Source organism: Scedosporium apiospermum, assembly GCF_000732125.1.
Source record: "Scedosporium apiospermum strain IHEM 14462 chromosome Unknown SEQ_SAPIO_0132, whole genome shotgun sequence".
Lineage (NCBI taxonomy): Eukaryota > Fungi > Ascomycota > Sordariomycetes > Microascales > Microascaceae > Scedosporium > Scedosporium apiospermum.
The window spans coordinates 1,603,030-1,625,512 of record NW_015971833.1 but is presented as its reverse complement, the minus strand read 5'-3'; the positions used below and the strand labels follow the sequence as shown (position 1 = coordinate 1,625,512).

The 22,483-nt window shown below is 50.0% G+C and overlaps 3 protein-coding genes and 2 pseudogenes across 3 annotated transcripts; 2 read left to right on the top strand and 3 right to left on the bottom strand.

Moving 5' to 3' along the window:
* Positions 1-68: 68 nt before the first annotated feature.
* Positions 69-2,814, top strand: SAPIO_CDS9170 (uncharacterized protein; the record flags this gene model as incomplete). The annotated part of the gene is made up of 4 exons (XM_016790632.1): positions 69-395; positions 469-1,304; positions 1,601-1,652; positions 2,371-2,814. The coding sequence occupies 4 exons, from the start codon at positions 69-71 to the stop codon at positions 2,812-2,814; spliced, it is 1,659 nt and encodes a 552-aa protein (XP_016639935.1).
* A 29-nt stretch (positions 2,815-2,843) lies between these two features.
* SAPIO_CDS9169 (uncharacterized protein) lies at positions 2,844-7,639 on the bottom strand (the record flags this gene model as incomplete). The annotated part of the gene is made up of 16 exons (XM_016790631.1): positions 2,844-2,892; positions 2,993-3,094; positions 3,160-3,500; positions 3,555-3,618; positions 3,687-4,305; positions 4,361-4,425; positions 4,511-4,561; positions 4,621-4,692; positions 4,752-4,878; positions 4,928-5,266; positions 5,326-5,488; positions 5,555-6,309; positions 6,380-6,613; positions 6,681-6,960; positions 7,026-7,246; positions 7,306-7,639. 16 exons carry the CDS (start codon positions 7,637-7,639, stop codon positions 2,844-2,846), a joined length of 3,816 nt encoding a protein of 1,271 aa, XP_016639934.1.
* Positions 7,640-9,580: 1,941 nt separating this feature from the next.
* SAPIO_CDS9168 (uncharacterized protein) lies at positions 9,581-10,213 on the bottom strand (the record flags this gene model as incomplete). The annotated part of the gene is made up of 2 exons (XM_016790630.1): positions 9,581-10,047; positions 10,105-10,213. 2 exons carry the CDS (start codon positions 10,211-10,213, stop codon positions 9,581-9,583), a joined length of 576 nt encoding a protein of 191 aa, XP_016639933.1.
* Positions 10,214-13,544: 3,331 nt separating this feature from the next.
* Positions 13,545-15,032, bottom strand: SAPIO_CDS9167 (annotated as a pseudogene; the record flags this gene model as incomplete).
* A 5,376-nt stretch (positions 15,033-20,408) lies between these two features.
* SAPIO_CDS9166 lies at positions 20,409-21,365 on the top strand (annotated as a pseudogene; the record flags this gene model as incomplete).
* Between the last annotated feature and the right edge of the window lie 1,118 nt (positions 21,366-22,483).

The following is a 22,483-nucleotide window of genomic DNA, read 5'->3' as shown; positions in this document are numbered from 1 at the left end:
GCCTCTGCAATTGTGCTTCCTTTCGAGAACACAGATCTCCAAGTCTTGGTTCTTAATTCAAGTCGCAAATGGTGATCAGCAACGGGACAACCGACGATCCTTCGCAGGGTTTGGATCACCAGTCCAATGGGGCTGGCAACGGCGCAATTACCGGAGAGGTCAAGGGGCTCGGGGCCGAGACGCTTCGTATAGTACAAACTCGAATAGGCGAAAAGAAGAAATATACGATCCGAACGCATCTGGAGGGTGTTGACGGGTACAAATATCTCCCCGGCCAGCCACGGATCGCGCTCTCCGCGCCACCCGGTGCCGGTGATGAACTGGTCGAATACCTGCGCAAAGCACACCTTACAACCGAGCTTGACCGTTTACTGCCATTCATGAAATACATTTTCGTAAGCTCTCCTGTCGTGCAATCGTTGTCGATATCTCTAACTGCGTGGTTCATTTCTCACATCCGAACCCCAGGTTCAAACACCGTCTTTCAGACACATCATGCCACTGCACCACCAAGTAGCCCATGCTCGGGAGATTATTGTCGATGAGTACCCAGGCCTTCACCTTGTTTGGTACTACGGCCGAATCTTCATCAAGCCTATTCCCACGTACTTTTACTCTCCCGCGTTCTGGGATTACCTACGTAGCCTCCGCAATCAAGACGAAACGAACGACGAAAAGGAGGACATCTACGACGCCGCGATTGGGTTCATGCGCAGCTACTACTTTCTAATCCAATATGAGATCGACTTCACCAAAGCCTGCGAGCTCAAACTCATCCCGAAGCTTCCCGGTGAGGACAAGCATCCAACATATTACGAGTTTTGTCGATTCATGGATTACTTTAAGAAAGTGAAAGACGAAGAAACTTGCCGTCGATACCACTACGGCGAACTACGACTAACGCGAATCAATCGTACCTCCCTCTTCATAACCGGGAAACTGGCCTATTTCCACATCTACCCACAATGGGGATCCTACCTCCGCCATTTCCTTGCGCCCATCATCGTGGCGCTCGGTGGATTCTCCGTCGTATTAAACGCGATGCAAGTCACACTCAACGCACAGGAGATGCTCGGGAATCCGAGCGATGGCTCTCCCGGCTTGAGCCCAACCTGGACATACTTTACGAGGACGTCCTTGTATTTCCCCGTAGTGATAATTTCTTGGATTGCTGCGATAGTTGTTCTTGGCTTGTTGGGCGTTTTGGTTATGGCTTTCAAGGACATTGTGTGGGCGAGGACGACACGGAGGAGAAAGAAAAACGGTGACCGGAATGCGGGAGATCGGAGTCACGGAATGATATGGTGAGGGGTGGTAATATGGACCTGCTTGTTCCCCCATCTCTTCTCTCTTCAAGCAGCAGTATTCTCGGAAGAGTGGTGAGAGAATTGGTCTCCTTCGTTACTCTTGCGCCGCCCTCATGAATGAATAGAAGTCCGAATTCGAGCCCGAGAGAAAATATCAGCCCGTCTTCGGCAATTATAATCGTAGGAAGATCGCAGGGCCGAAAAGCGGGACCTCGACGAATGGGAGAGGTTCTACAACCTATCTGCTAGAGAACAAAATGGCTATTCCCCTGTCACTGTGCTGCATGGTTTAGCACTATCATGCTCCTGTTACTTGTCGAGCTGAACATGCAGCCTAGTTTACTGGTAAGTATTCGACTACCGCTTAGCCGACTAAGAAGCCGGCCTCACCAGCCTCTTGCTGTGCCTCTGAGTAGTAGCTTCAGTGTTCAGCTGTAGTAAAGGGATGGCTCTCTCCCTCGCTATCCCAACTTAATGGCAAAGATGTCTTCAGCACCCGACTGGTTAAGCGTTGAGCCGAAGAACCTAATCATCACTACTTTCAGAACTGGGCGTTTCCCTCCTTAGATAAGATGCAGCTGACCTAATTGGTGATAAAACGTGGGAAAATTCAGTGCGGCGTAAGATGAGAGCGAGGGATGCAGAGTTGCAGGCCAACACTTCCCCCTCAAAGTCTCCCAAAATTGTTAAGGATTAAGAGGTGATCTAGCAAATACACTATCAGAGCTCACATTAGCCCGTCGAAGGGCGTTGCTGACACAGTGACACCGCAACCCCCTCCTCAAATTTTCTAATTCTACTCCTGAGCATGCCAACAACTCTTCCATCTTCAACATCAAACTCAGGAAAATAAGCCGACTAAAAAATTATTCCCCGTATCCTCTCGACTGTGATGGCAACTGACGCCACTCCAACTCGTCGACCCTACACAGGATCCTGCCATTGCGGTGCTACAAAATACATCGTCTTCCTCACACTCCCCGCGCCAGAGCCAGTCGCCCGCGATCGGTCCAAACCACCCTCGCAGAGATTCTACCGATGCAATTGTACAATCTGCCATAAGGCGGGTATAATGCACATTCGGCTTCCCTCGGCGCCGGACGATTTCGTTTTACTCTCGCCTCTCGATCCGCTAGAGTCTCTCGGAGACTACCAGTGCGCAGCCAAGAGACTCCATTTCTTCTTCTGCAAGACATGCGGAGTGCGGTGCTTCAGCTTCGCTGGTGAGGGGGAATTGGGCGAGGTGGACTTGGCTGAACTGGGAGTCGAGACGGAAAGACCCGGAGAGCCGACCAAGCTCTGGCGGGCCAAGAAAGACGGTTGGGGTGAGAACACGAGAGTCTCTTATCTTAGTGTGAACGGACACACGATTGATGCTGGGCAGGGATTTGAGCTTAGAGATTTGACGGAACTGAAGCGAGTCGAGTACCTGAACGCTCTGGCGCCAGAAGATGAGAGCACGGATGACGTTCGGTATGACAGACCGCATTCCGGTGGCAGCTACTGAATTAAGTAAATGTATTGATTTATTTTCTATTAGTCTACCGTTTCCTCATTTGACATCCGCTCCTCAATGGCCGCCTGACTGATACAAATCTTTGAATCGTGAGTTCCTTGACAGCAACTTTGCCGGCGTATCAAACTCGGCCAATGTTCCATTATCTAACAAGGCGATTTTATCGTACTTCGTAATATGCGCCAAACGATGCATGATAGAAAGAACAGTATGATGAGCAAAATCCGTTTCTATCACCTCGTGCATGATAGACTCCGTCTCAGTATCGACGCTGACGAAAAAGGGGCCACGGTTAGCGTAAGGAAGAATAAGTTCGACGATAAGTTGACAACTAACCTGCTCGTTGCTTCGTCTAGAATCAAAATACGACTACCCCGAACCATTGCTCTCGCGAGACAAAGAAGCTGCCTCTGTCCGATGGACCACGAATTGGCCTCCATAGCCTTGTCAAGTCCTCCCTGGTCTTTGACAAGGTCCCATAACCGCAGCCTCTTGAGTGCTTCGATGATTTCATCGTCCGAACTCGCTTCGTAAGGGTCAATGTTGAATCGTATCGTCCCTGGCATGAGGAAGGGGTCTTGTGTGATGACATTCAACCGAGATCGCAGGTCTTCTTTGTCAAGTTGGGAAATATCAACGTCGTCGATGGTAATACATCCTTCCTGGAGCTGGATGAGCTGCAACAGAGCTAAGACAAGGGATGTTTTGCCACTTCCTGATCGGCCGCATACGGCAACCTTCTCTCCTGGCTGAAGATGTAGAGAAACCCCCTTTAATACTGGGGGTGACTCTGGTCTGTTGATTGCTAAGAGTTAGTTACGCACGATGAAAGGTTTGGGAGCGAGGGGGAAGTGCAAGCTTACGAATAGCTCGCCACAATTCTGGAAAATTTGATGTCTCCAGCAGAGGGCCACGTTGACGGAGGCGTGGTGACCTTCGTCGTTCCCCTTTCAGAAGGAGTCGAATAGGTAAAATCCTTAACTCGCGCCACGGCTCCGATTGAGGTTTCCAACATTGTCCAGAATTTGACCAACTGCGTTAACTCAACGTTGAAAGTCATGACCAAGACCAACGCAACACCAACTTGTCCTGGCTGGAAGGAGTCGCGCCACGCCACTACCGTCGTGACCAAGAGAACTGCGAGAATGGCGACGATTATATCGAGGACAAAAGCAAGGCATTGCTGAATACAGAAGAGGAGATATACTGGTCGCTGTGAAACGTCAAGCAGATCTATGCAGGTGGCTTCGAAGGCAGCGTGCCATCTAAAGGCACGTATCCCCGTTGCGCCACCAACAGTGTCGAGGAAGTGGGAATAAAGCGGTGCCTTAGCTTCAATGTCCAGAAGACGCATCTGCCGCGACGTGCGTAGGTAAAACTTTTGCGTAAAGTATACGACGACTGCCAGGAATGGTACAGCGAGCGTGAGGTAACGAGCATAAACGGATAGGACAACCACCTTGATGATGCAAAACGAGGCAGCTTTCAAATGGGTTAGTAAAGATTGCAAAGATGAATGGACATTGTATGGACCTACCTGACACATAATTAACTGCGTACATTGGGAGCTTCATGTCGATCAGGTCCATGTCTTGACTGAATCTATATTTCGAGCCATGGCAAGTCACCAATCAGCCCAAGCCGACGAGGTATTGCAAATCTAATGGCTTAAGCTTTTTCGACGTACCTATTTGTTAGGTTGCCAATATCAACCTTGGTGAAGAATTGGATCGGCGCCCTGGAATACTGTAATTAGAAACCGGAAAGGACTCAATAATCAGATCAAGCCAGACATACGAGACTGTCGATTGCAGCAGGTCCTTGTGGAGGCCCAAGGCACTGTTGTTGATAACGGGGATAACGAGGGACCTAGCCAACATGTTAGTTAAACCCATCAAAGCCAAGAAAGGATGCTGAATGTCACTCACCAGGCTCCAATGATCATTGCGATGACAGCAGCCACGCCAAACGCGGCATACACGCCTAGATACATTCCGACATTTTTGTTGGGTTCTTCTCTATTTGCCTTGGACCACTGGTCAAGCCATACCGCTTCTATAGTGTTAGTACAGGATTTCCTTAACATAATCCGGGGTTTTCCTACGTTGAAGCTCAAATAGGGTGGCGCAGATGAATACGAAGACAACGAATACTGTTGCGGGCAGGACGCCAGCGGCCTTGATGTAGTAGCGATAGACCGAGAAGTCGCCGCGCTGGCGTCGAGCGTCGGCTTCAGCGTCAGTTGCCTCTGTAATTCCGGCATCGGGGGTTGAATCTTGGCCTTCACTTGTCGGCTCCTTTGGAGTGCTGGAGCCCGTCTGCGGGTTCCTCCAAATGCTAGCCGTGTATCCGTCCCTAGCTCTGAGTTCCTCGATCCTACCAGCTTCAATGACCTCCCCGTCTTTGAATGCAATGACGGAGTCGGCGTACTGAAGCAAATAAGCTGTTGACCGTCAGCAATTTCTAGAAGATTTGGTTCTGTCCGGATGCCAGATTCCTTACGGCTGTGGGTTGTCGCGACGACACTTGTGGGGTGTGTTTTGAAAAGGCCCTGTGGTCCAAAGAGGGACTTTGAGATGTGCTCGACTGTGGTCGCGTCCATGCCACTGAAGACGTCGTCCAAGACGGCGACTCGGTGCCTCGAATACACAACGCGTGCCAGTGCCTAACAAATTCGAAGAGGTTTAGCATGACCTTGGAAAAGAGGGAAACTATTGAGGGAACTTCTTACGATTCGTTGCTTTTGCCCTCCACTCAAAGAGAGTCCGTTACTTCCCACGACGGTAGAATCGCCGAGCGGCAGCTGATTTAGGTCCTGTTCCAGCCCGCATGCATACACGACCGTCGCATACCAATCCTCGTCGAATTCAAAAGCACCAACGATGTTTTGCCGGACGGTTTGATTCCTCAACCATGGCGTCTGGGGACAGTATCCTGCTGCTGAGAAGTATTTGGTCATCTTTCCCTCGAAGACCACCGTTTCTCCGAGGATGCTCTCTAAGAACGTTGACTTGCCGCTTCCGATGGGCCCAATGATCATGGTGACTTCGTTGGCGCGTACGTTCAGATCCAACCGCTTGAGAACGGGTGGAGCTGTCTGGTCCCAACCTACAGTCTGGTTGTGGAAGGAAGTCAGGAGGAGATTCTCCTCAGGCTCACGATTCTCACCCTTAACCATGTTTTCAGTCACCTTCTCCGAATTTTTCAAACTCGTATCACCGTCGAAAGAGTCCGTCTTGGGCTTTCCAACGGCCTCCTCGTATGATGGGCGATTGCAATATTCTTGGAGTCGGTCGAAACACCCAATACACTGCACGACCTGAGGAACCGCCTGAATAAAGATCAAAGCGGGATTCGAGAGGAGAGAGATGAGTGTCAAGGATGTGAAGGCCTGGGCTGCGAGGATGGAATTATCATGCCGGGAGAGCGCCACGGCAACATAAACCGCAAAGGTTCCGACGGTGACCAAGCACTGGGGTGAATTTGCTGCAATCAGTTAGCGACATGTTCCCCTGGAGCATTTTCCGCTCAATCTGTTGGGTACGGGTGGACGTACAGAGGAACAACTGCCAGAGAAGAAGCTTTCGGAATTTGGTGGACGTAGCGAGTTCAAGTTCCCTTAGTTTCTGAATCATGCTGTACATACGATCGGACAGGCCAAGCATCTTGACGGCCTTCATGTCTCCCAGCATATATGACGTCAGTTTGAGCCGTTCCTCGACCCTCTCGACCCATTGTCGTTGGGCCTTCTTGGCAAAGGGGGAGAGGTAGAAGGTGGAGGCAATAAACACTGAGGAAAACATGGAGTTAGCCTTCACAACCAGAATCTACCGACTGGATCTTTCTGGGAGAGTTACCTCCTAAAATGACGGCGGGCACAATGCAAGCAATGAAGACTTGCCTCTCGAGCAAATATACAGCGATACAGATGTCAATAGGTGCAGCCCAGAGCTCGTGGATAAATCGGAATCCGTAGACAATTCTCTCCACGTCAGTTCCCATCAAGGTGATTGCTGTGATTTTGCCTAGATCAACGCCTCGAGAATGAACGGTTTGCCGGAAAGTAAGCGCAATAAGGCCGCCTCGAAGTCGGGTGATGAATCGATACGTGCGGTACCAGTAAATAGCCGTGGACGCCTAGCCAGTATTTGAACAGATAAGTCAAGCGGAAATAGCTAGTGGGAGAAAGTATGCATACGTACCGCGGTGCCGAGGTATACGAGGGCAAAAGCTCCAATTAGGCCTTTTCCAGACGCAGTCGTGGAAGTCTTATCTTCAACCCACTTTATGGTGGCAGTGACTAGGAAAGGGTTTGCAAACATGAAGCCGGAAAGGAAAAGCCTTGGGATAACAGCTGAGAGAAACGACCATTTGTATCCTTTGAAACAGGCATACAGGAGCATGTTTTTCTTGAACTTGTTGGCTGGAAGAGAAAAGAATTAGCAAATGGCTCAGAGACGTGAATGGGGACATTAAGCTTACATTTAGCCCATGAATTGGCGAGTTCTTGGTGAACAACATCGCTCGCAAGGCCGGGGTCTAGCTCGGGAAGATCCTGAACAGATATGACCTTGGAGTAACCGTCGAGAAAAGTACGCCGTAGCCATAGGTAGCCGACCAATTTCCAAAACCCACTGTAAGCTTCTGGAGTTCGCGGCTTGTTGGCACTTTTGGTCAACAGACGTTCCTTGCCGCTCGACTCTATAGCAAAGGACATGATTGTAAAGGCCAACACGAATACAAACGTGATAGACTCGGAGCGGGCTCCGGGAACTAGCCACAACGTCCTCGACCGGGCAATGCCAACGAGGCTCATAGCGGGCAAATAGAGCGAAAGCAACGTTGAAGGACGAATGGACCTATGGTGGTGCATGTAAGACAAGACTATAGCCGCAGCGGCCGACAATAGCTGCAGAATGTCGGCCGCGAGGGACATGCCCGTGGATAGGTCTGAATTCTGCACTCGAAGTGCGAGGAATGCGGTTTGACTCGCGAATAATCCGATCAATGCCACCTACGGCCTTGTAAGCACATGCTCCGTACTTTCGTTTCCCCCTCTTCATCTTCATTCCCTTCGCTCAGCAGCACATGGACCTACCATCTTGAGAGCTAGACCCTTGGATGCTTTGACAACGTGAGGTTGCTTCCAAAGTCTAACGCAAGACGCCAAGACGCCAGCCAGGAAAATCGCCGCCGGAACAACTGCGAAGAAGACATCCTCGAAGTAAATGGTGAAGTCAAAAGATCGACAGTTCGGATTAACTCGAGGCCCAAAGAGTCCATCGCTATTATTCGGACAAGCCTCCATTGTTACCTTTCAATCTCGGGAGGCTAGGCGCACGGTAACAATCCACGCTTCGCAGGGCAAGTGGAATTGACAATGGTGGATGTTCGATGAAGTTATAGACGCTTTAGAGACCCACAAACCCCAGACCCGAGAATACGATTGAATACGATAGCGCGCAATTTTGCTGGTTCCGCATCCCACCTTCCGGAAACAGTGTGCCAATCAGAGATGGGTTAATCTGGATGCCTAAGTTGAGGTTAGTCGAGAACTTTTGTGAAAGCGCTGTTGGGCGTCCTCAGCCAATCGTGGTGCGTTCGTTCAATTCGTTACGCAAACGATGCAGATAACCCGGAATACTGGGTTGAGTGGCTCCCAGGCAGTCGTTGTATTCGTCTACGCTCGTCGTCATCACACTCGAGGTCGATAGAGATATCAAAGAATTCAAACAAGTCTGTTCCGGGTCACGCATTTCCTACGGGAGTTGTGAACATGGAGAAGGGGACATCTAGCGAGCGGTCAATCGAACTGGCCTGCGCGGTCGGAGATTCCCGACAACCGGGAGTGATAATTATCGCTGGTAAGATATATCGGGGATGTCGTCCGAGGTTTCAGTGATACACCGATTCCATGATTGGCATATATTCCTTCGAGACAATTTGTTCTTCTCGGGCAACCAAACAAAGCACATAAGCAATGCCTCAAAGTCATTCCGACTCATGACGATCACAACACCTCCGGTTCTTTTTATACCTTCGCGTACTCGACCTGTTACTGCCGATAGAACTTTAATTATTATTCACTGTCGAGCTCCCATTGAACAGGGATGACTCAATAGTCCAGTTCGACGCGAGATAACAGCTTGGCAAGGGAGGAGGGGGGAGATGCAGCCGTACTTCCTGATATAGAGAACCTATTCCTTTTCTATCAAATCTCGTAGAGACTTGTCGGATCTGATATTATATTGTAGTCCTAGCCTCGTTATGCTAAACTGTTATACAAGCTTGTCATTGCGTACTCCTCATCGGAAGTAAACTTGGTTGCACTGGTCTGGGGCACAATCCCTGTTGGAGTTAGGCACCACATACATAATGGCACCACTATGTCCGTGAAGTATTTCATGTGTAATCTGCCTCGGCAAAAGTGTAACAACAGCGTCCTACCTGGACACACCTAGTATGGTCCGTTCATCGTCATGATACTTGTTGCGCTCCTGCCGCATCCCCAACTGTCCAAGAGCAGGTTGCTTGCGCCTCTGTAATCTTGGACGACGAACATACCATATCAGCACTCCTTAATAATTGAAAAAAAGCCACCCCCAACGACCAGACCGAACAGTTATGCCAACGGACGGCTTAATGAGGCCGCAGCTCATCCGTTGTCCATCGATAAGGGCTCGGATACGCAGGCGTCCATCCTTGATTCCCTCTCCATCTTCAAACGTAGGATCCCAAGTCCGGCTTTAACGTCGACTTACTTCGCCGACTCGGTGGTTCCCCCGACAAACACAACTAATACTGCTGCGTACGCAGCCGTCGCAGCTAGCAGCTCAATAGGCAGCTTCGTCGGAGAAAAGTACGCCGTCGCGATAGCGAAAACCATGGTGCAGACGACGACAGTTACCAAGCTCATCGCGGTACTTGGCACTAACACCATGAGGATCATCGGTACATTGAGAATAAGGACGCCGAGGATTGCCAAGGCATATCGCTGTGTCCTGGTTTTTGAAGCGGATGGATAGTCCCACGGGGCTCCTGGAAGAACGGGGTGCAACTCGCCCTCATACCAAGGAACCGCCCTCTCAGGCTGGACGCCGCTTGCCTTGAGATAGTTGAGCAGGTCGCGCTCCATGGGCCGTTCCGACTTGAGATGGAAAGGGCAGGTATCCCAATCGCGATATGCTAGATCTCGCATAAATTCACGCTCTCTGACCGCTGTGCCTGTGGTTCGATGTCAGGACTTTTGTCTCGGGAAAATTGAGGCTCAAGAAAACGAACAATATTCCTGAATAAGTGACGATAAAGCCTTGGAATTTTCATCGTCCATTTCTCCTTTTTTGAGAACGGTGGCAGTCTCGTCGATGATGCGTTTCCGTATGTAGTGCATGTTCATCCGATGGATAGCTGTCATATTCAATCTCTCGCCTTTGTCGTTCACGTAGAATATGTGCCTCCGCCCCGCCTCGACCGTCCCCAGTGCGATTGGATTCGTCGTTTCAACATTTTCCTCTTCCATGACCCCTTTGAAGTGTAAGAAGCGGGGGCTGTCTTTTTCGTCCGCGTCGTCGATAGAACGACAAGAGATAATTATGAATCGTTCAGATTTGTGTGCGCCCATGCGGAGTTAGGGGAGGGAAACATAGAGAATAAATCTACCCAACCGTTTCTACATAAGCGCCACGGATGGACCCACCTAAGAGGGAGCCGGCGATCACTCGCCGCACTTGCTGCAAATCGAAAAACGAGGCGCAGGCCCCCCATGCTTGGTCGAATAATGCTTCGCCGCGCTCCCTGAACCAATATAAATCTCAAGTTTGCTTATTCATAATCCTCAAGGATCGAAATCTCGCCTCGCCAGATGCATGATTGGACTAAGGCCCTGCGGAATAATGCTTCTACAGGGCTTAACAGTTGCGATTAAGCAGTTGTTGGCATGCGTGGATCCTGCCATGCGAGTCGGCATCTTCAACGAAGTAAGATCATAGGATTTGCTTGTCTTACCTACCAAAAATAGAGAGAAGGAAATAAAAATAAAAGTGAAAACGATAGCGAGCTTATAATGCAACCCCTCAGACCAGCAGGTGCATTTTTCAGTCCATACAATACTGGAGATATATAGAGGCCCGCTATCGAGCAACTAAGCTATTATGAAGACCGAGCTATCAGCAAGAACCTGGCATCCTAAAATTCCGAGCCATTTACCCCTTGATTAGGACGAAAGAGGCAATGCAGCGCGGTCGAGGCGCTTGCCTACACAATGAGTTAGCCCAATCGTCGAAACCCCTGAATCCGCCAGAGTTCAGTAGGAATTCAATCAAACATGAATAGCGCTTCCTAGCAAAAACAAAGTAGTTTACCAGTCCAACAGTAAGTGACCCTAAGCTAACTACAACAGCATGATCTGTACCATTGTGTTAGCCCCTTGTAGTGACACATTCCTTTTAGGCGAGGCATACTCATAGTCTCATCATTAACAGTTGTCGAAGAGGGAAACAAGAAGAATGTGGATGTGATCACCGTGAACGTAGCAGAGACAACGTTGGCAGTATAGCCGAGCCATTGTGGGAGACGAAAGGCTCGTGTTGATGGGAGCACTTCTTCACAACCGATAGATGTCAAAATACCCCAATCAGTCTCTGCCGCCCATACAGGCGTGTTTAACTTGGTATTGACTTTGGCAAGATGGGAGCTAAATAGTAAACCATTGTCTCTGCCCAGGCTAAGGGTTAGCATTGACGAGACTTGGAAACAAGCTACACTGCCGACTGGTAGAAGTAGCATGGCTACAATGGTGAATATAAGCGGCACTATAGTTGTTGGCGTTGCTTATCTCCAGATCTCGTAGAGTGGGAAGTTAGAAGGTGCGACAAAGAAGGCATCGAAGTCGGTGACACAGTAGAGTGAGGCTAGAGCGAAAGCAAGTGAAGTGACAAAGGAGACGGCTAGGGATGTTATCAAGGTGTACGGCACAACTCTTGATGCGCTCTTGACTTCTTCGACCAGGTGGACAGCTCCGTCTATAGGGCAAAATGCGATAGCGGGAGCTGATAACACGATCAGGAATTGGACTCCGCAGACCAGCCAGATACTTCTGTGTAGGACGTCCAGATAATGTCCAAGGATTGTTTTTAGGGCTGCATAGCTAAAATCGTCGCCGTGAAGACCAAGAAAGCCGCCAGGCTAAGAAGGACTAATAGGCAATCACATGTCAGCTCATCTCTCCCTCGGTCGAGTTCAGTGATAAAAGGCGGCAGTGCGCGGTCTTGTGGATGCCAGTTGCGCAAGAACTCACAGCCCAGTGAATAAAATTGTATTATTTTCTTCGCAAATTCGTTAAAAACAAAGCTGAAGACGACGACAGCTTGGTAAATCAAAAAGGTTTGCCAGTTCTGGGGCACAAGGCTGGGGTTTGCGTGGATGATCAGTGCAAATACGCACGCCGGGCAGCCCCGGAGCTCGCCGCAGACATTGTCAACCAAGCGAACCAGTTCAAGAAGCCACAGCAGTAGCTCTGCTAAAATATCCGTGACCTTAGAGTATAAGCTGGAAGCCCGGAGTTCCGGACCGCTTTGGCTCTGGATCCCCCTTCCCCGCCACCCTGTCGGCACCTTCGAAAGCCATGCAGGCCTAGTGCGGTGAGGGGGAAGTTAAATTCCTCCGGAGATGTAATTCTCTTCTTGATAGTAAGCTCGCGGCAGGAGCTTGGTCCCCGGAACAACGCCAAGCTGTGCAGACTAATCCTGGTTATTCTCATTAAAAATATTAACCGTTTAAATAAGGCGTATTATTCTTTTTCCATGCCTAACGCAGTGCCCTTGCAGCCAAATTGGCACGCGCCATGACCATCTCACCGGGTGACATAGAGCCGACCAAGCCGGTCTCTACCTCTGGCGTCGACTCACCGATTGGCGTTGAGCTGAGGAATTGGGGCAAAAGGAATTTGGCGCGACTTTGGCCATCTTTGATATTATGGGTGGGGCTCCTATTACAATATTGCCCACTTGATGGTAACGAGACGTCCGGCGAGAAGGGACTGATGTGAATACGATGATTCTCGCCACCCCCCACCCCTTTGGCGTACGGGTAGAGCCAAGAAGGTGAAGCAGGGGAAAGCATCTCTTTAGTGACGATACAGAGGCTACATTGCTATTCCACTTCTAACCGTACTAATAGATCTCGACCCCTTCTTTGAAACCCTTTTTTTTTTTTTTTTTTTCATAGTTGCAAGGTAGCAGACTCCCTGCGACCCCGAAAACCATCTCCGACAATTCCCTCTCTTAGCTCAAGTCTCAAAAGACAATTTCGGTTAATTCCCAATAATTCCCGACTTTTACCTAGTGTCTTCGGCTTCTCTTGGTTTTCGCTCTCTCTCCATTTCCAGGATGCTGCTGAAGCGCAAGCCATCAGGAGGCGCTAAGGGCGCTGCAAAGCGTCCCCGGGGACGTAACGAGGGTCCTGCTTCCTCTACTTCGTCTATCGGTTTTTCTACTGTCGATCCTGCCAGCGGCCCCAGTTCGTCTTCTCTGCTCGTTCCCGGCGAATCTGCCACTCCCCTGGCGTGATCACGTCCACCCGCGTTCTTCCGTAATTGCCAGACTTACATAGGTCAAACTCGACAATTGCCAGACAAGATTCAATGAGTTTATTTAACTACATAGCGCACCGAAGTCACGAAATACCAACTCTGCCTATTCACTATCCCACCGGTCTCCCGTTGATTATTTCTGTGGCGGATCGAATCTCAACCCTGCCATTACGCCGCTCCCCCAAGCAAGCGACAAGCGATCCTGAATATAGCCACTTCTTGGCTTCCAAGGTGCGACGTCCCCTGTTTTTGGCAGCCTTCTCTCTTTGGCGGCTTGTTGAATATAATTTGAGCTGAGATTCAAGAACGGCACTTCTTTAACCGACTCCGTCTTTTCGAGAGTCGGAACAACGCTCTGCGCACCCCGCTTCCGCATTTCCTTGAGCACTTGCATGAACAGCATAGTCGTAGTATCAGCTCCCAAGGTCCAAGAGGCATTTGTGTATCCAAATACGAAGAACAGATTTGGCACGTCCTGAAGTGCAGCGCCCTTCCAGACAAATTTGTCTGAGTAGTTAACCTGTTTCCCGTCAACGACGATCCTTATTTTGCCGAATAACAGCATTTTGAGGCCCGTTGCAGTGACGATAATGTCCGTGTCCAACCTGGCACCAGATTTGAGGATGATGCCGGTCTTGTCAATAGTATCGATGTGATCGGTGACAATATCGGACTTCCCCGTCTTTAGGGCGGCGAAAAAGTCGCCTTGAGGAGTGATGCACATGCGTTGATCCCATGGATTGTACGTCGGTACGAAGTGCGGGTCGAACGGTACGTTTTGGGGAAGCTGAGATTCGGTGCTTTTACGAAGGAGCTTCTTCGTGGCGTCAGGAAAGCACCTTGAAAATTTGAAAACTATGAGGAATCTGAGGATGTACTTCCACCGCAGGGCGTGGTACACCCAGCGAGTCGGGCAGATTCTTCTGATCATGTTGTCAACGGGGTCGTGCTCTGGTGTCGTGAACAGGTAACTTGGACTTCGCTGAAGCATCGTGACGAAGGCGGCACGGTCGACCAGAGATGGCAACAGCGTTACAGCGGTTGCACCACTGCCAATAATCACCATCCTTTTATTGTCGTAATCGAGGTCTTGGGGCCAGAATTGTGGATGAACAACCGTTCCTTCAAAATTCTCAATGCCGGGGATTGTCGAACGCTGTCCTTCCTCGTAATCGAAGAGTCCAGTGGCCACGAAAACGAACCTTGAGAAGTAAGTCTTCTTCTCCGTTCCAGGAACTATGACTTCAACAGTCCAGCACTGTTTTTCGGATCTCCATTCGATACTCGTAACGTAGTGGTGGTATTGGATGTGCTTGTCTATACCGTGCTTGGCGGCAACGGTCTTCATGTATTTCAGAATGGATGGCCCATCCGCAATCGGTCTCTCCTCTGTCCATGGGTCCCAAGAAAAGCCGAATGTGTGCAGGTCTGAGTCTGAGCGGATTCCGGGATATTGGAAGAGCGACCATGTGCCACCCAGTTCTTCTCGGGCCTCGAGAATCGTGTAGGACCACTGAGGGAACGACTCCTGGATCCTATAAGCCGCATTGATCCCACCAATTCCCGCGCCAATGATCAAGACGTCGACGCTGGGCTCTTGAGTCTGAGTTTTTGAAGGCATATTGCTTAACAGAAAAAGTAAAGGACGTGAAAGGATGAATGTCTTAGTTACGGCATGGGATGAGAAGAACAAGCTCAGTGGAGCAGTACTGGTAAAAGACGAGGGAGACTTTGCCTTTAAAAAGTGCAGTGAAGCAGTCGTCTCTTTTCCGGAAAGAGGGCGCACTCGGTAGTTTCGTTCATTGCTGCTGGCAAAGCGAGAGACATGGAGGAAGAGCTCGAGTCCGTGTTTCCGCAGTGAGGCAAAGAATACCGAGAGCTTCGGAACTAAAACTCATGAAATCATCTCACCGAAGGTCAACGACTTTCCGTTTGCGCAAATGGGACGAGCAGTACTAAACGGGAAAGAGGGGGCGGATCTAAACTAGGTCCGGGGGCGGGGCCCTCAACGGGAAAATGGGGGTGGGGTTCGGGTCCGGCGTGCAGGAGTGGGTCTTTGCGGGGGCCGCGACGGGAAGTTGGGGGTGGCAGGTCGAGTGGTGCGTAATCCTTTGCCAGGGTTTTAAATATCCTGCGAGATCAGATCTCCACCTGATACATCGCATGACAGGTACTAGATAAGTACTTTAAGATGGAAAGTATTACAAGATGTACCGGTTTAACACATGGACTAGGGTATGTTAGGCGGCGGCGAGGATCTCTCGAGATAACGTTTAAAACCCTGGTGCAAGTTTACATGGACCCGATGATCTCCGTCGGAATCGTTCCGACATACCGCAGACTCATGCCTCAATCACAAGTTTGTCACTGATGTCTCCCTCTTCATTTGACTAGGGTCACGGTCACCTCAAAAGACGACAAGCACCGCAGCGTCTTCTGTGATCATTTTGCCCTATGCTTTCGGTGACTATCAATGCAATCCACCTCCTTTATCTCACCACCCAGCCAGACATCAACAACCACCAATAGAGGATTCTCCATATACAAATAACAACACCAAAGCCACCGAGGCCCCCCCGCTCCCCCAAAGTAACAAGCAAGCTCCCACAAACAGGCCATTCCCTATCATGGCGGCATCGGGTTTTACGTCGATTTTCTCTCGCCTTTCTTCCTCCCTGGCGCCTCTAGATGGGAAGATAAACAGCTACCTTTCACTTATCTGGAGTGACCGAAACGTGGCCTCTTTTACGGCGCGAACGCTCAAAGTCTTGCTTGGCTTCTGGGTTGTTTCTCGCGTGAACCATGCACTGAACATGTGGGCACGGAATCACTGGTGTATTCGAAAATTAGGTCAACCGTGGGATTTCTCCGGTGACAAGGAGACTGCCGTCGTGACTGGTGGGAGCAGCGGATTTGGCCTCCTGATCGCCAAAAGACTAAGTCAACACTGTCGAGTTGCGGTTTTGGACATACAGCCACCACCAAAAGAGCTCCAGAACTGTAATGTTTACCTTCAGTGTGAAGCGGCGTCCCCAGAACGTGTTGGCTGACACGATTGTCCTAGGTTCTAACGTAACCTTCTATCGCTGTGACCTCACATCAGCACCAGCTATTCATGAGACTGCGGAAGCCATCCGCCGCAATCTCGGGGATCCTTCCATCTTAGTCAACAACGCTGGACTGGCGAAAGTTAACAAACTAATCGAAGAAGACGACGCTTTTCTTGAGCAGATATTCCGAGTAAATATCATCAGCCACTTTATCCTGATTAAGGAATTCCTCCCCAAGATGCTGGAACAGAAGAAGGGACACATTGTTTCCATCGCAAGCGTTGGGAGCTACATGAGCGGGCCTCCGCTTGTTGACTACTGCGCAACCAAGGCCGCCGTTTTGGCCCTCCACGAAGGTAAATTTCTGCGTATAACCTTCTCTGAACTCGTTTTCTAATAGTTGGTAAAGGTCTCAAAGGGGAGCTGCGACAGATCTATAAACCAAACGGCAGGTGTATTCAGACGACCATCGTACACCCAGCAGTGCATGCTACCGGCATGCTCAAGCCTTTACAAGCATCTTTGGAGGAGCGCGGTGGCCATGTATTGCCAGCGAGCAATGTATCAAATGCCGTTGTCGATCAAATACTTAGCGGTCGTGGTAACCAAATCTTTGCCCCGGCAAATGCAGTTGTTGTCTCATTCCTTCGTGTTTTGCCTGCCTGGGTACAGGAGCTGCTCAGAGATTGGGGGGTTGGCAGCTGTTAAACTTTTTACAAGAAATAATAGCACAGAATAATCCATGTCTTTTATCTTGCAAAACAAGTCTATGCCAAGAACGTGAGGCGCGACGTAGGTCAAACTGAAGCTATATGCTGTTGCACAGAACACACATTCCGGATGATATAAGAAGGTATACAGCTCCTCTTGTCTTGCGGTGTCTAACAGTAAAATAGAGGTATACAATTACAGCCGCTCCAACGCATCGCGTACGTAGTCCAGACATCTATGCAACCCGGGATTGGGGCTAAACCAAAATACATACTTTCTTCACTTTCAATGCTTCGGCATAGAGACACACAAATAATAGTTGGAAATCTGGTATGTGCCATTCTCTGCCCTCGAGTCCAGACAATTCCCCTCTCCTCCATCGACCTCGTCTCAAAACTACATTCCTGAGCATAGCAGCCGCTGCAGCATTTTTCAAACTACTCACCAACTTCTCTGTCAACGTGCCAGTGGAGATACCTTCTTACATGTCTCCAATTCCACGACAAGGTCCGTAGTCGATCGCCGAAGACATAGAAGAGGACAGAACATAAAAAGACTCCAGCAGAGATGCCCGCCAAGATTCCAAACACCTGCATGTATCCCTGTCTCTGGATCCACGGGTTTGCATAGAAGTTGAGCAAGAATCCGAATGCAGCTTCTTCGAAGTCAGTACACATTTGATCTTCCTCAACATCTCTGCAATTTGGGGTACGCACCTCTGAAAACCGTTTGTGTCACAACAACCTCCCCCGAGATGGGACGATAAGAGTCCAGAATGTATACCAACGAGACATTAGTCGCCTGAACTGTTGTGAATGCACCTTCATTGACGTCAGCTGGGAAGAGGGGTATAAATGGTAGTATAGTGCCTTACACAGTCCAATGCCAATCACGGGACATATCCAATGAAGCCCTTTAGCGACGCCCACTCCATACAGCATGCAGGACAAAGGTCCGGTTATCAAGGGCACTGCCATGATCGGCAGACGCATCTCTGGTGTTCGAACGCCTCCGTTTTTGATCGTTAACTTATCGGCGATTAGGTCGGTTATCCAACCGCCTCCCAGGATACCAATCAATGCCCCTACGATAGAAGATATGTAAGTCAAGCCTGATTGAAATGGCTGGAACCCGTAGGTGGCGCTGAAAGCCGATGAGAAGTTGGTTGATATAAGAATAACAACGCCGATGGTAACAGCATTAACCAGCGATGCCCAGAATACAGCGGGCAATGAAAGTGCAACGATAGGTCGGGATATGAGAGTAAAGAGAGATTCGTGGGTATAAGTTGTCGAGAATACTCTCAAGTCCCAATGGAACCTTTCTTTTCGGGGCGGACCCGTAGAGGAGGCAGATCTAATTGCGTCTTCTTCCTGAATCTCTGTTGCCTTCACTTCATCGACGTCATCCACGGATGTACTTGCACTTTGACGTTTCCAGTTTGTTTCGGGCAAGGTGAAGATGACGAGGATCGTGCAGGCTCCAATGAGAGCCGTGCATACCCAATAGATCATTCGCCAGGTATGATTCATCATTATCAGGCCCGAGATGACAATTCCAGCCCCAACTCCGCTGGTGAGAGCACATGTGTATAGTCTACGGAACGATTAGTACTCTTCGTCGGACAGCTTTTTTGAGAGAGAGGACGAGGGGTCTTGGTACGCACACCATCACCGCTCCACGCTGGTGAAGGAAAAATAGATCTGTAAGGACCAGAGCCGCCACGATCTCTGGTGCGGCGCCGGCACACCCGTACACAATCCTTGCGGCTAGTTCACTTGCGAAGGATTTTGCGCATCCACCCCAAATGGTTGAACCGGTCATGAGGAGCCATGCTGCAATGTAGACTGGGCGTCGCCCATACTTTATAGCGAGCGGCACCCATACCAAATTTCCGACTCCAATCATAAGTGAGGAGACGGTCTGGATATAAGCCACCGTCGATATATTGTCAATCATCTCCGATGGGTCCTTGGCGTCCCCGAAAAATTCAACGGCGATCTGCTCGATGGCGACTGCAGGCCCTGCGGCGACGAAGTTCACAAAAAACACACCGAAGCAAATGAGCCCGGCGAGATAGTATTTCTGGGCAGTTGGCCTTTGAAAGTCCGAATTACTCAGTGTCTTAAGGACTTTGATCGGTAGATCACGCACACACGTACCAACTGAGAGGATCATTGGGATCATCCGACGGGGCTGGAATTAGAATGATCTCGTTTGTGTCTTGATGCCGAAGCTGAACCTTGCCCAACATATGGGCCTTGTGTCCAGCAACAGTCTTTTTCTCTTTCGAGGTTATAGAACTCATGATGGCGCGCCTTTTTGGGGGGGACCGGGAAAATAAAATAAGATGGGCAGTATGCTTCTCGTGGAAATCCTGGAAGCCGTGAGTTTGGTTCCCCCAGAAGAACTTTGCCTGACACGAAGTAGACCAAGGGCGTGTGTTCCGCATTATATTTTATACTCGCTTCAGTCTTCCGTCTGCCTGTGTATTCTCCAGACTGGCCAGACCCAGAAGAGCCTAGCGTGGGCCAGGCCAGCTCTACAATAAGCTTTGTTGTCTGGGGAAGGCATCCGGGAAAGCTATTGGCTACCATCTCCGTGGCTTGGACTATCCATGCACCCCAGCATCGGTTCCAGTGCCAGATCTCGGAATGGTCCCGACTACTCACCGGGGCGCAGAGTCCCAACGCCAACCGCCTGCTTCGGAAATGCCATTCCGAGATTGGGCACCAACTGAAGAGGTGCGTGCACAGGTGACGCGCTCCCCCGCATTCCTAAAAGAAGGTATTCGGCAGGCACTGAGGTAGTTAAAGTTCTTTGGTCGCCAGGCCTTCTCCGCCCCCACTTTCCCGGAGCTCAAGCGGGCAACGGAGATGACAACTCCAACTACACCAGTCAGAGACGGATGGTGACATTTCTCCACATTTGAGGTATCCGGACTTGGCCCAATCTAGAGTTCCAAGAAGTAATTGGAAAAATGGCGACACTCAGGTGATTACCGGATCTCCCGCATCGATGATAAAAGCTCAGGATTGGAGGATCCCTTAGGGAGCGCGACACGGGGACCTGCCGATATTAGATACCGAGCCCTGGCCAAACTTCCAATTGCGTCGTGTTATTTTATCGTCGGATAAGTCTTAATTCCATTCTGTTAGTCCTTCAGGCGACTACACTACCATTCTTCTTTTCGTGAGAACAAGCATCTTCATTCCTCTCCAACCAAGGCCCACAGAATGGATGTCATTGCATCATTGGGAAGGGACGTTCTTGAAACCGTCGGCCAAACCTATGAGACGTACGGGAATATTCTTCGTCTACCAGCCAATTCTTCTGTCATCCACAAGACGAAAGTTACCTCATTCTCATATGGACAGCACCCACGCAATGTTCTAGATTTGTACGAGCCAGAGCCGACTACCCCACCACCGTTGGCCGGTCGAACACGGCCAATCCTGCTTTATGTCTATGGCGGTGCATTCATGTTTGGCGACCGCATTCTCTCGGACATACCGGGAGAGTTGGTCTACAGGAACATTGCTTCCTTCTTTGCCGGCAAGCTCGGGTACAACGTCATCATCATGGACTATAGACTCGTCAAGCAGGGAGCAAAATATCCAAGTGGTGGAGAAGACGTGGACGAGGCCATTGGTTGGATTTGCCGCCATTTCACAGAGGAGCATGACCTTTTTCTTATGGGCCACTCCGCTGGTGGGTCGCACATCGCAACTTGGATGTTCGCCGAGGACTTTCAAGACCGAAGAAATGTGCTTATTTCGGGCACAAAGGGTCCCAAATTAGCCGGTGCAATCTTCTTAAGCACTCCACTGAGCCTGACACCCGACCTCGAGGCTCTATTTGAGCCGTATTACGGAAAGGCAAACGAGTCAAGGATGAAACAACCGACATCGTTGATGCACGGGATGTTAAGACAAACCAACCCGTCACTCGTGGAGAAGTGGCCTCGGATCTTGGTGTTGGTGTCCGAACTCGATCCAGAGTCAGTGCACGATGCTGCTACGGGCTTCAAGAAGCCCTGGAGTGATGCTGGAGGTCGACTTGAGCTCAAGGTCCTCGAGCGCCATAATCACCATAGCCCGCCCTTGTCTCTAGGAACGCAAATTGAGGAGGAGGAAGCTTGGGGATATCTGGTTGGCGAATGGATGAAAACAGCTTCATCGGATAATGATTGAAGAACCTCGCTGTAATACATAGAGAAGTCAAACTTTTCGCCGCCATAATATTACGCCAAATTGAAAAAGAGAATGTTCTGTCCTACCGTGCAAGTCGCATCCCTTCAGAAACGTTCTTCCCCTAGGCCGTGACTTGAAATCCTCCGAGTATCTGCTCTACCCCCTTGGATTCTCCCGCTCGTTATATCCCTTAGCAGCTGTACAAGGCCGCTTGTAAGCAAACGAGGTGAGTGTTCGATATCTAGGCCCCTGTCAAACAGTGACTCCATCACCACTTGGACCACGACTTGGGGTGTCATCGGTGAGACGGTACAGGAAGAGCCCCGGAAATCATATTGCAAGGCCAACTTCCCCAAACCATGCTGAACAAAGCTTCCGGAGTGCGGAACTTCAGCACCGTTCAAGACCAGATCGTCCTCCTCCGTAACAGCCCCAATTATGCCTTCCATTTGATTTCGAAGATGCAAGTAAGCCAGTAACACCAAGCCGGCTTGGTAGGCTATAACGACTATGAAGCCGCTTAAAGGCCTCTCGACATACCTCAAATGTCTGAGGATCTGACCTGCGTGCAAGATTGCCTCTCGCGCGTCTCCAGCATGCGCCCAGTTTTGCATCTTTTGATATTTGTTCTGTGATTCATCGATACCATCTTTTCCAAACAGCAATTCCAAGTCATCAACAAAAACACTCAGGATCATGGATAGATAAGACGTTGTAAGCATTGACAGAGCATATGTTGCCGGGCTATGCCGGCACCGCACCCTCAGCGTGTTTTTTAGGTTTCCCAGAGCCGACGAGATATCCCTCTTCCAAATTGGGGTTTGCGGATCACCCTCGTTAATGGCACGGCTGAACACTCTTGATAGGAGGTGGTGGTCGACGATGAGGCCTTCGAGGAAGTGTGCCGAAAGTTTCATTGCGAACGCCTCATCGAAAAAACCGCTTGGAAATGGAGTGGTGGGCAATGAGGACAAAAGCCCGTTCACTGTTGGAGAATTTGTAGGACGCGTGGCGAGATATCTTTCTTTCCACTCCGGAGCTGTCCTGGCCATCCACAGAGATCTGGGGTGAGGTAGAGCAATACGAAGATCAGAGCTAATTACTGACGTCCTGGTGTT